General features: G+C 40.9%; 2 protein-coding genes and 1 pseudogene across 9 annotated transcripts in view; 2 read left to right on the forward strand and 1 right to left on the reverse strand.

The window, feature by feature from the left end:
* Positions 1-10,996, reverse strand: part of KIF4A (kinesin family member 4A) — a 130,239-nt gene extending 119,243 nt beyond the window's left edge. The window contains exons 1-5 of one of the 5 annotated variants that reach the window (XM_061409815.1): positions 10,889-10,996; positions 10,387-10,527; positions 10,161-10,275; positions 3,017-3,207; positions 1,808-1,900 (exon numbers count right to left, since the gene is read on the reverse strand). In XM_061409815.1, the coding sequence (XP_061265799.1) occupies positions 1,808-1,900; positions 3,017-3,207; positions 10,161-10,275; positions 10,387-10,506 (519 nt within the window). In that variant the 5' untranslated portion in view covers positions 10,507-10,527; positions 10,889-10,996. Of the gene's footprint in view, positions 1-1,807; positions 1,901-3,016; positions 3,208-10,160; positions 10,276-10,386; positions 10,531-10,888 lie in introns of all 5 variants that reach the window. The other 4 variants (XM_061409814.1, XM_061409818.1, XM_061409816.1 and 1 more) reach the window with 4 other exon arrangements.
* LOC133243209 (zinc finger protein Pegasus-like) lies at positions 5,465-6,768 on the forward strand (annotated as a pseudogene).
* Positions 10,997-11,063: 67 nt separating the features above from the next.
* Positions 11,064-14,025, forward strand: PDZD11 (PDZ domain containing 11). 4 transcript variants are annotated; one of them, XM_061409824.1, is made up of 7 exons: positions 11,064-11,169; positions 11,669-11,768; positions 12,184-12,267; positions 12,534-12,590; positions 12,914-13,012; positions 13,221-13,299; positions 13,460-14,025. In XM_061409824.1, the coding sequence occupies exons 2-7, from the start codon at positions 11,682-11,684 to the stop codon at positions 13,492-13,494; spliced, it is 441 nt and encodes a 146-aa protein (XP_061265808.1). In that variant the 5' UTR covers positions 11,064-11,169; positions 11,669-11,681; the 3' UTR covers positions 13,495-14,025. The 4 variants fall into 4 exon arrangements, with proteins under 4 accessions (XP_061265808.1, XP_061265810.1, XP_061265809.1 ...); XM_061409826.1 differs by having other exon boundaries at positions 13,239-13,299; XM_061409825.1 differs by having other exon boundaries at positions 11,122-11,211.
* The last annotated feature ends 3,190 nt before the right edge of the window (positions 14,026-17,215 follow it).

Here is a 17,215-nt window from a genome sequence, read left to right on the forward strand (position 1 = left end):
AGGCAATTTCCCCAAATTTTCCTCCCTCATCCTAGTCTCTCCTTTTCAATCCATTCTTGTTTAGCCTTCTGAAAATCCTGCTTCCTAAAATGTCACCAAACTCCTAAGCCCCATGTGAAATAATGAGAGTACAAAGAGATTTTAAGATATTCTCCTAACCTCCCAGGAGCTAACTTAGTCAGAGATATACACATAAGATAAAAACTTGATAAAAGTAGCCACAGGAAATATTAAGTAGCTTATATACTATTCACAGAGATAGAAACTAAGCTCTTTAGTCTGGCTTCATAATCTGGTCTTAACATAGCTCCTATTAGTTCCTAAGACATATCCTTTAATCCAGACAGACTGACCTAGTCTCACTACCCCCATGAGTACATTTTCTGCTTTCCTGCTTTAAGCTATTCCTTACTACAAGAATGCCCTTACTTCTTTACTTACTTCTTACCATCCATGCCATCTGAACAGTACTTACAAACTTTTCCTTACCCACCACAATTTGAATCAGAAATTCACACTTCTCTGTATTGCAAATTTCCCCTCAAATAGTTTTTGGGATTTAATTCCTGCTCTAGTATAGTTTAGACACACAGAAGATCTTAGTCAGTCAAAAGCTGGCTAAGTACCAACATTCTTTCCGGTGATAGCATGCATCTTACCCAGGTTTCTTATCCCCACCATGCAAATTATCTTCCTGTATTCCACGCTTATCAGGCTTTCAAAATAGGTTTGATCCTTCAAGCTTTGCCTTAGTGCCTGGCTAATGACTTAATGGCTCAGAAGGAAAAAAATTTCAGAAGCACAGGCACCTGCCTCTCAGGCTCCTGCAGCCTAAATTTCAACTTTCGGTGCAGAGAGGAGAGGGAGATGCAAAAGGTATTATTTTACCAAGTTGTCCTAAGTCTGCACTACCCTATTCTTATCTACTCCCCTCCTCAAATTCTCCAACTCCTGAACACTCAAGCTGCTGCTAGAACCAAACTCTGCCTGTTTTCAACACCGGCTTCTGGATTTGGCCCACTCCCATATACAGAACTCCCAACCTTGCCTCAAACTTTGTTCAGCTACAGGTCTTCAGCCTACATCTATACCATGTGACAGAAGCCTCTCAAATAACTGATTTCTTCTTCCTATGGTAAACGCAAAATTTTTGTATCATGTTACTTTCTAAATATCCTTACAGAGATCTAGCACAATGTCTCTTACAGGGCTAACAGAATTTTCTATGACCATGTTCCATATCTGTACTATCTAATACAGTAGCCACTAATCACATGAGGACTTGATATGTGGCTGGTATGACTGAGAGACTGTATTTCAAACTATATTCAATTGCAGTTCATTTAAGTTTAAATAGCCATTTGTGGCTGGTGACTACCATACCGGACAGCCCAGCCTCAGGACTCTGTAAATAGCCAATAAATATTTAATTGATATTAGCATTCCTTCAAGAGGTAATATGGAGAAGGAAATGGCAACCCACTCCAGTATTCTTGCCTGGAGAATCCCAGGGACAGAGGAGCCTCGTGGGCTGCTGTCTATGGGATTGCACAGAGTCGGACACGACTGAAGCAACTTAGCAGCAGCAGCAGCAGCAAGAGGTAAGAAGGTGGTAAAACTTCCTTCTCCACAAGAGTTTCCATCTAGGAATTCTAGATTAACAAAGGAAATTAGGACCTAATTCACACAGAACTTAAAAGACGGAGGTACTAACAGTCATTTAAAACCACAGTGGCAAATAAAGGGAGTGTGAACAGTTAGAAGTGGCCAATATTTGAAAATAACATCAAATGAGAGACAAACACACCTTTATGCCTTCCTTAGGATCCTCCCGTATATTTATTTGAGGGGCTTTCTCACGAGATGGGCATAGAAGATCCAAGATTTCTTCATTGTAAATCTGGCATTATTGAAAACAAAGTGGTAAAAACAAGATGTCAACAGTGGTAATCAAGGAGTTGTGGGACCACAAGTGATTTCTAAAATTCTTTGACTTTCTATATAAAAAAAATTTTTTTTGCAACAAACATATTTTTTATAATTAAGAAAAGGATTTTAACCCTAAATGTAATAATTGATACTTATAAGAATAAATTCACATTTATTACTTGTAACAAAATTAAAACTGCTACCTTGAGAGTGAGCTTCTTAGGAATAGTAGACATAATGAAGAGCTACGTGGGTATCTAAATTCAGTTCTTCGATGGTCATAACATCACCTTCACTGATTTTGTTAAAATGTAAGTAATAGGTCCTTATTGGAGGGTGAATGGCAACGAATATTTCAACAACAACCAGAACTTTAAGTACTGTTTCATAGTAAGCACCATGTTTGTTAGTTAAATTATATACATTTAATTACTGCTCCTTAAAGATAAGACATCACTGCTATGGAATCAACCAGGTAGATTATCCGAAGTTGTAAGTTCTCTAGGTATGTGTTTCTGGTATCATGAGGGCTAGATGTAATTGGTCGGTCTATTTGTATACTACTATATACTAGAATGAAAATATCCACCAAGGCAGGGACTTTTATGTTTTGTTCACTGATATATCCCAAATACCTAGAACAGGGCCTGTAACACAGTAGGTATTCAATAAATATCTGTTGAATAAACACTCTATCATTACTTACACAGCTCAAAACTTCAACCAATTTTTATAAACATTCTTCATGGAGTAGCAGCATGATCACTCAAGCCTCAAAACAGTAAAGGGATACTTTCTAAAGACTCTACAGGGAATCAATAATAGAGGCCAAACTCAAAGTATTCCTATCTTCTTTTTATATGGGAATGCCAACTTCTCTAACAATCTGATTAAACAGACTATTCTAACAAGGAAAGGACTGGGTGAGAGCCAGATCCAACTGAGCCAGTAAGTTTTCTCTATCAATTTATTAAAATGCAATTTACTAAAAATTCAATTTATTGAGTCATACCAGGAAAAATTCAATTTGCATTTATTTTTCTACCCAAAGATAAATTTGAATTCAGAATAAAGATAAATAATTTACCTCCAAGTATGATACTTTCAGAGTAAATTCGAAGTCACTCTTTTTATCAATTTCTTTGAAGAGCAGTTGTATTACCCTAGGAATGACCCCAACTGTTGGTTCATTTTCTTGCTCTGCAGTATATGCACCTCCCATCGAATAGGTTTTTCCAGAGCCAGTCTGCCCATAGGCCAGGACGGTTGCATTGTATCCTGGCAAAACAGAAGTCACATGTGTAGTGATGGCTCAAATATTTTCATCCAATCAATACCCTCCATTTCCTTCAGTAATTACTTGTAGCAGAACTGAGACTGCTCTCTGAACACAAGGATCTCTTGGGAATGTCAGACACAAGGAACAATTATATGGGTGCCATGACTATGCATTACTCCAAACAGGCAAAGAAGAAAAATATCGAACCCACATGTGTGCTTCTCTTGCTAGCTCTTAAAAGCTAGGAAGTAAAACACTTAAAAAGATATGACTGAGATAATGATATTGACCAAGTCACTGTCTAAAAGCCATTCAGAGTTTTAGAATTCTTCTTTTACCTGAACAATTCTAAATTATGGGAATTAAATGGAAGTCTTAGAAAATGCATAGATAAAAAAAAAGAAAGAAAGAAAGAAAATGCATAGATAGAAGGGATTCCAACATGTATTTCTTTGATTAACAAAGTCTTCATTGGAACCCTATTATCAGGTTCCTCATAGAAATGTCATCATTTAAGTATGATTCAATATGATGTATGTCCTTTGTTTTTTTTTTTCCTTTTTGAGAGAACTTATTTCTGCTTTATTGACTATGCCAAAGCCTTTGACTGTGTAGATCACAATAAACTGTGGAAAATTCTGAAAGAGATGGGAATACCAGACCACCTGACCTGCCTCTTGAGAAACCTCAAGGTCAGGAAGCAACAGTTAGAACTGGACATGGAACAACAGACTGGTTCCAAATAGGAAAAGGAGTACATCAAGGCTGTATATTGTCACCCTGCTTATTTAACTTCTATGCAGAGTACATCATGAGAAACGCTGGGCTGGAAGAAGCACAAGCTGGAATCAAGACTGCCGGGAGGAATATCAATAACCTCAGATATGCAGATGACACCACCCTTATGGCAGAAAGTGAAGAGGAACTAAAAAGCCTGTTGATGAAAGTGAAAGAGCAGAGTGAAAAAGTTGGCTTAAAGCTCAACATTCAGGAAAGGAAGATCGTGGCATCTGGTGCCATCACTTCATGGGAAATAGATGGGGAAACAGTGGAAATAGTGTCAGCCTTTATTTTTTAGGGCTCCAAAATCACTGCAGGTGGTGATTGCAGCCATGAAATTAAAAGACGCTTACTCCTTGGAAGGAAAGTTATGACCAACCTAGATAGTATATTCAAAAGCAGAGACATTATTTTGCCAACAAAGGTCCATCTAGTCAAGGCTATGGTTTTTCCAGTGGTCATGTATGGATGTGAAAGTTGGACTGTGAAGAAAGCTGAGCACCGAATAATTGATGCTTTTGAACTGTGGTGTTGGAGAAGACAATCTTGAGAGTCCCTTGGACTGCAAGGAGATCCAACCAGTCCATTCTAAAGGAGATCAGTCCTGGGTGTTCTTTGGAAGGACTGATGCTAAAGCTGAAACTCCGATGCTTTGGCCACCTCATGCAAAGAGTTGACTCATTGGAAAAGACTGATGCTGGGAGGGATTGGAGGCAGGAGGAGAAGGGGACGACAGAGGATGAGATGGCTCGATGGCATCACTGACTCAATGGACATGAGTCTTAGTGAACTCCGGGAGTTGGTGATGGACAGGGAGGCCTGGCATGCTGCGATTCATGGGGTTGCAAAGAGTCGGACACGACTGAGCAACTGAACTGAAATGACTCATCTAAATGAAGACCTTGATGTTCTGGAAGATCTTAAGATGTTACATTGAGATTTTCACTGTAATAGATTGCTAATATCAACTGGCATGACTCTGGGGCAAGAGAATAACATTTCATAGTCATCTACAATATCACAGATATGTATATATACTAACAACTGGGGAAATCAAGCCTCAGCACTTTTTACAAAAAACTCAGGGTGCTGTTGAGCTGACTGAAAAATACTGGCTTTATCTTTGCAGCTGAGAGCAATATTAACCAAACACATATACATTGAAATCACTTTCTACTTTATATTGCCTCTACAGACTATAATTCCCATAGTTTCCCAAGTTAAGAATATGAAAGCAAGGGAACTGGAGACACACAAACAGGACAGCAGCAGTGACAAAGACACTGATGATAACAGCAGCAGCGTTGAACAAGGTGGTGAGGGTTACTCAGTGTGGCTGTCAGGTGAACTTTGTATGGCTTTTCAGTTTAGTTGAAATTCCCTCCATGGCCTTCTGGAGTCCCTTGGTGTGTCTCCAGAGTAAATTTAAATTACTCTACATTTCATCAATGTTGGAGTGGCAAGAGAAGGGGGGAATTGATTTGGGGTGAAAAGGTATAACGAACTGTAACCTCCATATAAGTATCTCAAAAACAAAGATGAGTGAAAAGAAACCAGAGCCTTTGGACTTCATGAAAGATTTTCAGGAATTCCTGACTCAGCAGACTCATCATGTCAACATGATTTCTGGATCAGTTAGTGGGGACAAAGAAGCAGAGGCTCTTCAGGGAGCTGGAACAGATGGTAATCAAAATGGAATCAATCCCCCATCTGTTGAAGTTTCCTTGGATGAAAACTCAGGAATGTTAGTAAATGGGTTTGAAAGGACCTTTGATGGAAAGCTCAAGTGTTGATACTGCAACTATGCCAGCAAAGGCACCACCTGGCTCACTGAACACATTTAAATCCACACAGGTGAGAAACTTCAGTGATGTCACTTATGCCCATTTGCATCTGCCTATGATCGTCATCTGGAAGCCCATATGTGTTCCCATATAGGAGAAAAACCACACAAATGTGGATTGTGTTCCTTTTGCTGCAGTGACTGAAGCATCCTGTCCCATCATCAAAAGCACAAATCTAAAATGGTATTAGGTTAAAGGTACTAGGTCTTCCTTAAGCAGCAAGAGAATGTGCAGGGGTTTACAGAAGAAAATTAGCAATCTGAGCTATAGCAGAAGAGCACTAATCAACTTAAGCCCACCTTCCACAGTGGTTCAGGAGCCAGACTACCTTAATGATTTTACCTATGAAATCCCAAACATCCAGAGTGACTTCTATGAAAGTATGGCAAAACCCACACCAACAGGGGGCCTGCCAAGAGACCCCCAAGAACTCATGGTTGACAACCCATTAAACCAGCTCTCAACTCTAGCAGGACAATTGTCCAGTTTGCCACTTGAAAACCAAAACCTCGCACCCCCTGATGTAGTTCCCTGCACCAAGAAGAAGCCTTTCTCTGATGCAGCAGCCCTCTACCCAGGCAGTAGTTTTTGTAGTGTTGGCAAGTATCCCTTAGAGTTCCTCTTCCTACCAGCCCTGAACCTCAGCCGTCACAGTCAGAGGAACTACAGCCCAGTGGGAGGTCCAAGCAGTGAACCAAGTGCCCACACGAGTAGTCCCAGCATGGGAAACAGCCAACCGAGCACTCCAACTCCCACCCTGCTATATACATCTAGAGTAAATAAATTTGAATAGGAGGCTGTCATTTTTATATTGTGTAATAACTAGCTTACTCTGAGGACAGCTTGGTCAAACAATAATATATATTGTTACTAACTCTTGCTTTCTGTGTACTTTGCAGAATTTTTTAAATTTGATTCAAATCTTGGAAGTGTTACTAACTGGCTTCTTAAAGCAAACATTTTAACTATTAAGTATTAACTAAAAAGCACTTTTACACTTACAGTAAGTGAAAGGCAAATATTGGTGGTATGTGTCCACAAAAACCCTAAAGTGCCAAGGTAATGTATCTTCTGCCCTCTCTTCCAAATGCTACAAAGCCATTAGAATGAGTTCTTGTGGTTTAATACCTAATCTAATCTCCACTGCACTGTTGAAAGAGCAGCATCAAGGAGTTTCTCCATATAACTCTCCTTGTCAATCTGAGGCTTGTGAATCTAAAGTCTACAGTCTGTTCTGCTGTTGCTTTTAGCACTTACAGCTCAGATTAGTTTTACAGCAGTCACTTCCAAATGTGTAACTTGGCCCTTGTATGTATATATTGTCAGAAACAGGATGCTGTCATTTTGACACTTTTGTGGCTATTTTTTTCTACTTATTCTTCATATAAAAGCAATACCACAAAATAGAAAATGAAAACTTTCATTAAACAAAAAGGAGGACCTCTCATGCTAAAACCAGTTTATTAACTAGTGACCAACATATTTTTTTTCCTGACAACTAAAGATGTTTTGAAAGAGCAATTTAGTTCAGATTTTTTTCAGAACTATAAACTAGAATGTATAATTTTAAAATTCTTATGAATTAAAGTTGGAATACAGTTGTATTCCAAAGGTATCAATGCTTGAAAGCTAGTTAATCCTAAACGCACTAACATTTTTGAAGCAAATCTACCTTAGAAACTTTTTTGGTATTGTATTTTTTAAAACATTTAAGGTTTTATTTAAATTTTTTGTGAGTTAAATTCTGTATTGGAAAGATGTTGGTATCTTCCATTAAGTATTGAATGTTTCTCCCATTTTATTTTTAATATTTTATAGAAATGAGTTGAGAAAAGCTTAACATGGACTATTTATAATACTTCACTGTTAACAGGCAATGTTCTGAAACCAAATTTATTTTTGTTCAGTGAACATAACTAGATTTTAAAGCTGGTAGATAATTTATCTCCACTAATTTTTTTTAAGAAACTGTAAAGGGATTAACAGGGAATAATTTTATTTCAGATTTTTATTAATATAGTAAGTAGCTACAACTTCTTGAAACTCAAGTAAAGGATATACTTTTACTTTGAAGAAATTTCACGAGCTATTTTCCAGTGCCATTTCATTTTAGAAATAAGTGTTTGCCATTCATCTGCAGAACTGTTTGACAAAGGGTATATTTACTAAAAAAATAATTCCAGAGATAAATTTCATTTAAGTTCTACAAAAATATTTATCAAATGGATGTATTATTTTTTTTAATTCCTTACTAAGGACTTTTCATTAAGTAGTCTTAGAGGATATATGATTTCTAGAATTTAGTTTTGTTAATATGTACTTTGATGTAAAGAACATATTTTGTATGTAAAACATAAAATTTGAGTATGGTTGCAAAACACACTACATTGTTTAAGGATTCCAGAAATCAGTTTAATGCTGGAATAACTATTTAGTATGTAATAATTTTATAATTATGTAATTCATATTTTGAATGAAGCCTTGCTTTTTTAATATATGAACAAAAAAAAAACACCACACTTTCAAAAAAGAAACAGAATATAAAAGTAGAACTTTAACATTCTTATGAAGTTGTGAAGGTACATTCCGTGACAGATAACAGAATAATTCAGGGTCTGGATGCCATATTTTTCTTTAGGAATGGCTAAAGGAAAGGAGGGATGGTTAATTAGAAGAAAATTAGAATAAAATAATGGTCCTCCAAATATATAGATAGAAAAAAAATTAACTTTATAGTGGAGACATCTGACAGATACCACCTTAAATGATCATAAAGAACATCAGTAGTAATAGAACAAATCAAAATTGTGTGCTGTCCTGTAGGATTCAATGAGAAGAATACAGCACCACTTCTGCGATATTCCTGCTAAAGATATACAATCTGAATCTAATCATAAACAAACATCATTTACAAACTTGGCCTGTGATTTTCAAAACTGTCGTGATCATGAAAGTCAAAAGACCAAATGAGTTTATAATAAAGAAGACTACAGAGGCAGTACAACTAAATACAACATATGACTTTGAACTAGATCCTTTTGCTATATAGGACATTATTGGGACAACTGGTGAAACTTGAATGAAGTCTGAGTACCAGATGGTAGTGATGTAACAATGCTAATTTCATGATTTTGATGGTCGTATTGTAGTTATATAGGAGAAAGCTCCTGTTTGTAGCAAATATACACTAAAGTATTCAGGGGACCATCAGGTCAACCCTTTGACAACTCATGTCAAAGGGTTCAGAAAAAAAAAGTACTTTATGCTGTTCCTGCAACATTTGTTTGAAATTGAGTTTGAAATTACTGCTTTACTATTTTAAAAATCTGAAACAAAGTGTTCAATGTGTCTTAAGCCATGACATCATTTTAAAAAGTGAAAAAAAAATTTGAGTAGCTGTTGCCTGGAAGAAGGCTTCTGTTTGTCTAGAGGGATGAACTAATGTCACTGAGTAGAAATTACTGGGAAGCAAATTTCATCTCAATATAATCTAACACAATTAGAGTAGTCCAAAAACCAATCTGTGATATTTCTGTCAAAGAAAAAAAATTTAACCAGATGCTGGAAGTTGACTTAACAGAGATATTGCTAGAAAGTATTTTTCTTTGGATGGAAAGAAAAATAGACTAGATGATGTGTAAATATCCCTTTTGACTTTGAAGGACTAGTATGCCATGGTTCTACTTCTTTTAAATCCTTTGAATCTTGACTAACCACTGTATTAGACTAACAATTAGACACCCCCTCTGGCACTGCTCCCTTCTTCAGAACTTTGCCATAGTCTTAAATAACACTAAAGCCCTGGCTTCTCTTCTGTAATCAAGATTATTAACTGGACAGTGTATTCAGGGGCTTTAGGAAATCTCAAAGGTTTTAACATTTAAAATACTTTTGTCTAAAAAAAATGAAGCAAAAAGTTTAATATTTCTTATGTGTTTAACAGTGTGTACGTAGTCATCTACTTTCACCCCTACCCCTGGACTTTGAACTCTTTCAGGGCCCAGAAGCTGTATTATTTACCTCTGAATCCCTCAAGAGGCTTTGCAGTGCCTGGACCTCAACTAGTACCTCATCAGCACCCATCAAAGAACTTAAAATCTAACGAGGTTTCAGAGCAAACAAACAAAAACATATACAAGTCAAAGACAAGCAGAACCATAGAAAGCAAATATAGCATAAAGGTACTTTTCATTGGGTCAGTTCTTAGGTTGTGGGATTTTTGAAGGCAGGACTCATGTTTCATCCATTCCTGTATTGGCAGCACCCAATCATAGTGCCTGACACATAGTATATGTTCAAGAACCGTTTGAAGAATCAACCAGTCTCACCTTTAAATACGCCTTTTATGAGTGGTGCTACTGCTGTATTGAAGACTTCCTCTTGTTCAGTAGAGGGGTCAAACACAAAATCATAGGTAAAAGATTTGTCAGTACCAACCACCACCTAGAGAAAGCAAGGGACAAGGAGTAAGGAAAAAAAGAAAGGCTAGACCATGCCCCTCACTGCTATTTGGCACCAGCTGTTCAGAGGGAGGTCCAGGACTCTGCTACGCACCTGAGGTTCCCCGGGTACGAAGGAAAGGCACATTTGGCAGCCCTCATTAATCTCTTTGGGGACTAAAGGGCGACATCGCAGTGCCACTCTTACAGGAATGCCCTTCACCTCTTCCTTCATGATCCTACTTCCGCACCGTCTCTGCTGAGGGTAAAAAAAAAAGAAAAAATGCTCTTTGATAAACCTTGGTAGGTCGGCAGGAGTGGGAGAGCGTCCTCCTTCAGTTCTGGCCCTCCTAGGAGGGTGTAGTGGGTTAGGGAAGTCAGTGGTAGCCTACGGCGGCAGCCTCTCCCTCCCAGCGGGATCGCTGTCTCGGGAAAGTCACTGTCTCTCACTCTCTAGTCTTAGCCAGGACAGGACTGCCCATCACCCTGACCCTCTGAAAACAGCGAAGTGGCCTCCGAAATGGAAAGCAAAAACCCAGCGGAGACGACGACAAAGAACTAAAGCACCAGGGTACCGGGAAGGGCAGATCCTAAGCTAAGGTGCCCTCTTAACTCACCAAACTAAACGTCCCTTAACCAGGTCTCCTGCCGCCCTGTCCCAACCAGAGGTTTAACCGCCAAGTTTCAAATCACTCCCGGAGGCGCCAGCCAATCGGAGCGCAGACAGCCTGAGGGCGGAGCACGCACGCGGCGCGCGCAGGAAGACGCATGGGAGGGGGACTTGCGCGTCGCGCCCTGACCCCGCCTCTTTCCAACTCAGCCTAACATCCGCTTCCGGTTCCCAGGCTGACTTGGCGGTGAGCTGAGGCTCGGCGCCTGAGGCCTACGGGTTGGAGAGGTAGTAAGACAACTTTTACAGCGCTGTGGGCACAGGACTCAGGCACGATGCGGGAAAGAGATCTGGAAGGTGGCTGGTGGTAAAGGAAAGGCCAATCTGCGGACCTCCAGCATTACTGATCACATTAGGGAATGTGGGGCAGTGCCTTGCCCCGAGTTTCTATGGATAGTTGGAATCAGCATTCCGTTGAATTTTGAAAGTAGTCAGATAGTTTTAGATTCGATCCTGATTTCCTCCTCTCTAGAATGAGGACGGTAACATATGTTTCACAAGATTGTTGTGAGAAAGCAGATCATTTCTATAGTGTATCTAACAGGTTGTTAGCATCCAGATATTCAGCCAAGTTGATAGTTTTCTTCCTTCTCTCCCAAAATCTATCACCTACCTAGAAGTGGGCTCAGCGTATAGACTGACAGTCTTGGAGTGGGTTGGGGTTGTTTTCTAAAACTTGCTGGGCTATTTTCCCTTTTATCAGCTTTGATTCATGCTTCCATTCCAGGTCCTTGCTGGAGATGGACAGCCGGATTCCTTACGATGACTACCCGGTGGTTTTCCTGCCTGCCTATGAGAATCCCCCAGCATGGATTCCTCCTCATGAGGTGGGAACCATCTGTACAAGGAATTTTTTTTCCCATAGGCACAGGATAATATATGAAAGGTAGGATGGCAGTTAGAAAGCTCAGTGGAGAGTGAATCTTAGCTAGAAGTTGGATTCTGAGCAACTGGGCCCATTGGGAGCTTCTTGTGGAATCTTCCTACCAGAGTCCATTACGCCAGAGAATTCTGAAAATTCAGAGCCCTAATTTCCATTCTGTTGAGGTAAAGAAGTGAGGGGCTCCTGGGCTGCTAGCATTTCCCCATTGCTATCTATCTACCTGTTTGGACAGTGTTATCTGTTTTGCTTAAACTAAGTCCATGACTTCACCTTCTCCTGGCTTCAGGGTGATGCATTTGTGTTCTGGATGAAAGTAGTAAGCCTGATAACAAGATTTCTGGGGTTGCTGTGTCTTGCAGAGGGTATACCATCCAGACTACAACAATGAGTTGACCCAGTTTCTGCCCCGCATTGTTACACTGAAGAAGCCCCCTGGAGCTCAGGTGAGCTTATGAAACAATTGCCTCTTATTCCAGGCTAGGTTTGTCCATACCAGGCCCAGAAGTTGGCCATGGCTGGGGGGGTTGAATTGGGAAGCAGATAAGGAGGTGAAGAAACTTGCTTTATGAGCAGAAAAGCTGAGATGCCACTTCCACAACTTCTGACTGCTCTCTGAGGGACATAAGGCAAGCTATCATACATTGATGCTACTAGATATTCCTGTGTTTGTGGTCTGTATTGAGCCCCCTTCTGTGCTCTTGTCTTACAGTTGGGGTTTAACATCCGAGGAGGAAAGGCCTCCCAGCTGGGCATCTTTATCTCCAAGGTGCGTCTGCCTGGTAGGCAATATGGATAGCTACTTCCCTTTGTTATCAGATTGCTGAACCCTGATGTCCCAAGGCTGGGGAGAAGGATGATTCAGTAGACTTACAGAAGGGGCATAGTGAGACTGTCCTTGCCCACTTACAACTTCCTACCTTGCAAGCCACCTGTTTGCCCACATCATTTCTCTCTCTCTCTCTCTCTCACACACACACACACACACACACACACACACACACACAACCAGTATAGTACCTTATATTTGAATGGCACTTAATTTCACTTACATTGTTTGAAATTATCCTACCTTGATTATATATATTACAGGTGATTCCTGACTCTGATGCACATCGAGCAGGACTTCAGGAAGGGGACCAAGTCCTAGCTGTGAATGATGTGGATTTCCAAGATATTGAGCACAGCAAGGTGAGCACAGCACCTGGGCTGTGGTGAGGCTAAAAGCCATCCTAGGTAGGATGCAGTGGGTAAGATTAGCCTAATGTGTAACTTGATAAGAAAGAATTTCACCTTGACAAGAGGGAGGCAGCTCTTGGTGACCCAGAAGGTTGGAGTGGCAAACTACTTTCCTCCTGTTATGATTCTGTCCTGGGTTGTATCTCTTCTTTTGTACAAGCTGCCATGTTCCTTCCAGGCTGTTGAGATCCTGAAGACAGCTCGAGAAATCAGCATGCGGGTCCGCTTCTTTCCCTACAGTAAGTGCCTCTCTCTTTTTTGCTTACCTGGCAGAACCCTCAGTGGGAACTCTTTAAATACTGTTTACTAGAGGCCCCACAAGTTGGTAATGGGGAGTTGGGAGCTCAGGCCAGAAAATAACCTGTGCTTTTCTTCCTTTTCTTTCTTGTTTTCCCCAAGATTATCATCGCCAGAAAGAGAGGACTGTGCACTAGAGAGTTGCAACCCACAGCCCTCCACATGGGATCTACTAGGACAAGCTAGCTAGGTCTCAGGGAAGCCATCTGGGAAACTACTCTCAGCCTCATCCTGGGAGAGTGGAGTCGGGAAGATGGGGAGACAGCAAGACCCTGCACTGAGCCAGCTGGCCAACTGCATTTTCCCAACTGTACTGTGCTTTGAGTTCTCTAGTTTTCTATGTGGGCTTCATACCCTGGAAGGAGAAGGATGGTGATGTTTAGGTATCTCTTAGCCTGTGGAGAACCCTGCTAGAGAAAGCAGCTGACATTTATTGAATACCATGTGCTAGGCAATTCCACATATGTTGTGTCATTTTCATTAGCATATACAAATCAGTAGAAAAAAGGATCTTGGGGGCCTCCGTGCTAATCTGCCTGACCATCTCATCCTATCCTTATACTAGCAATGTATACCCATACATTTTGGAGACTGCAGTGGAACCATGTTTTCCTCCCCTCCCTCATTCTATTTTCTCCCTGCAAAAAAGTAAAACACAATGCTGAGGACATGTTGGTGTGACTTTTGAATGATACTGGTTGGGTGATAAATGCTTTTGAGATAAAAATAAAAGCTCTTCCACAGAGAGGAACCACTAGAAGTAACAGAGCAACACTGTACGTACTTCACAATTATCTCTTTCTGGCCAGAATGTTAGGGAGACCCAGGAAACTTATCTGCAGTATGACTGAGGAATGGGTATAGGGTGAGGGGTACTGGAGGAAATGGTGTCTCTTCCCCCATGAACTATGGCCACTTCTGTGCAGGAGCCAGTATTAATATAGTTCTGTCTTCTCTTTTCCCAGATTCTTTGATCTGGAACATAAACTAAGGGAGAGGCTTAGATGCATTTCTTTTCAGGGATAGCAGTAAGCAGTCGGTTCCCAATTTCCATCTGGTTGATTGAGTAGTACTGACTGCTTGCTGATTTCCCCCTTGTCTTCACCCCAACCCCCAAATAGCCTTCTGCCATGTTCTTAGCAATCCATTGTTAGATATTGCAGGCCACGTGTAATGCCATTGACATGTTCACAATACCCATTAAGAATAGGAAGTTATCTAACGAGGTATGGAGTGAAGTTGTACCCCATAATGAAAGTCCCAAATTTTCCTTGAAGAATCCTGGGGAACTTCAATATATATCTTGAGGCCCTTCCCCATGAAGAGTGATGCTATTGGTTTGAGATGTAGCCTAAATGTCTGATTTTTTTAAATATATTTTTTATTTTTTTGTACTTAAAGATCTTTTTATTCAGTCACAGTACAATTGTGTACATCAACTACGCCTCAGTTTTTAAAAATCACAATTAGAAGGCTGCACCTCTGCACTTTCAGCACCACCTCTACTCATGTTGCCACAGTTAACTCACTTTCCCACTCTTAGTTCAGTTCAGTTCAGTCACTCAGTCATGTCCGACTCTGCGACCCCATGAATTGCAGCACGCCATCTACTCTCCCCAAATTTTGCACAAACCAACCAATTTACTGACTCTGCCAAACACTAATCAACCAGGGTTTCCATGCCACTTCTTTTTAATGAATTTGAGTAAGTCTTCAAATATGGGAAACTGTTCTAAATAATAGTAACATATCTCTGTGAGGAAGTTCTGGTTCTTCCTATAAACACCCCCCAACCCCAGCTCTACTATGGTACCTCTTCTAGAGGCTCAGTGCTATCATCAGATAGCAACATCCTGGTGAGCAGAGCTGGAGGTACAGTCAATCTAGCTGTCTCTGTGTTTCCTGGAAAGTGAAAGTGTTAGTTGTATCTGACTGTTTGTGACCCCATGGATTGTAGCCCACCAGGCTCTTCTGTCCATGGAATTCTCCAGGCAAGAATCCGGGAGTGAGTTGCTGTTCCCCTTCTCCAGGGGAATCTTCCTGACCCAGAAATCGAACCTGGGTCTCCATTGCAGGTGGAGTCTTTACCATCTGAGCCACCAGTGAAATGCCCCCCAGCCCCACATAGAATATATGTTCATATTTGCTCTGCTGCCCCCAAATGGCCATCTGAGTAAGAAACTAGGGGCTGAGATACTTGCACAAAGGCATATTGGCTGAGTCTACTGAATGTTGAGGTTCAAGACTCTCCCTGTGGGTAAAAGGTTTTAAAACAACTCATCTAAGAAGTGTAGTGAACAGGGTAAAAAGTCCCAGCCAGGTGCCATGGGCCTAAGAGGCAAAAATCCTCTTGCCCTAAATTGGTTCTTACTTTGAGGTACTTAGAATGGTTCTGTGTTGGGACACTACCGTGGTGCAACTGCATTGTGGAGGTGTAGGTATGGTGTGGAGAAGGCACAAACAATAAGAGACTGAGGTGAAAGGACCTGTCATATATTGAAGGCGTAGATAAGAAAACAATGGAGAAGGAACTGTGTTGGTCTTTGAGATATTCTAGCTGCTGTAGCGGATAAGGCAATGGCACCCCACTCCAGTACTCTTGCCTGGAAAATCCCATGGACAGAGGAGCCTGGTAGTCTACAGTCCATGGGGTCACGAAGAGTCAGACACGACTGAGTGACTTCACTTTCACTTTTCACTTTCATGCATTGGAGAAGGAAATGGCAAGCCACTCCAGTGTTCTTGCCTGGAGAATCCCAGGGATGGGGGAGCCTGCTGGGCTGCCATCTATGGGGTCACACACAGTCAGACACGACTGAAGCGACTTAGCAGCAGCAGCTGCTGTAGAATTGCATCCCCTGCAGATGTTGTTTATCAGTAAGACATCCCACATGGTCAGGTGGGATTGATTCCTGGGCTCTGCAAGAACTTTCCACCTTGTAACTGTGAGAAGTGGTCAAGGAAAAAAGATAGCATTTTCAGGGGTTCTGTTTTACTCCTAAGCCTAGGAATTGTATAAGAGCTTCATAAGTAGCCAAGTATTTAAACCGTAAATGTGAGGTGGGGGAGGACTGAAACTGGGAAGCCCAAATACAGCAAATTGATCAAATTAGGCAGAGGGATGTCCTAAGCTGTCAATAGAAACAATGGTTTTTGATGCCTGACTCATTGGAGGGCCCCAGTTGGATTTCACCACCAAAGTGTGTGTTAAGGAAGGAAGGTAGTAGAGTGAAGTGGCTGGAGTCAAATCTCAACTCTCAGAGGCATCTTCTAGGAGACACAGAAAAGAAGTTTTTATCTTATCATCCCTTTCACCTAAAAGCAAACCAGGCAGCTGCTTTGGGCTGAAGTTAGTCCCATTTCCCCTTCAATATGTCAGGCAGAAAAATTGGCCTGGCCATCACCTCAGCAAAGGAAGTTTGCCTTCTCTGCTTGTACTCTCCCTACCTCAGCAAGACTGGGAGAAAGGATCCTCTCCTCTTCCTTCAGTAGAGAGGATTTAACCTCAGGAAAGAAGGGCAGAAGCCATGCCTTGGAATAGCTCTGTGTGTATGTGTGTATGTGTTTTTGTGCAAAAGAAAAAGGTCAGGTTCAGGGACATGATTCCAGGCCTTTGCACTGCATAGTATAGAGATGAACCTTACCCCCACCCCACAATAGGACAAGCCAAGGTTATCCAAAAGAGTAAGCTATGGTGAATAACTAGGGACAAATGCAATGGAGAGATCATAAAGAGACATGAGTTATATTTTTTGCATTGCAACTGGTTTTGGCACTGGGCTCAAAAATTCTGCCTCCTCTGTAGAGACTTGTCTAGATAAATGAGAAATGAAGTAAGTGATCAGATAGTGGTAAGAC

Source organism: Bos javanicus, chromosome X (assembly GCF_032452875.1).
Source record: "Bos javanicus breed banteng chromosome X, ARS-OSU_banteng_1.0, whole genome shotgun sequence".
Classification (NCBI taxonomy): domain Eukaryota; kingdom Metazoa; phylum Chordata; class Mammalia; order Artiodactyla; family Bovidae; genus Bos; species Bos javanicus.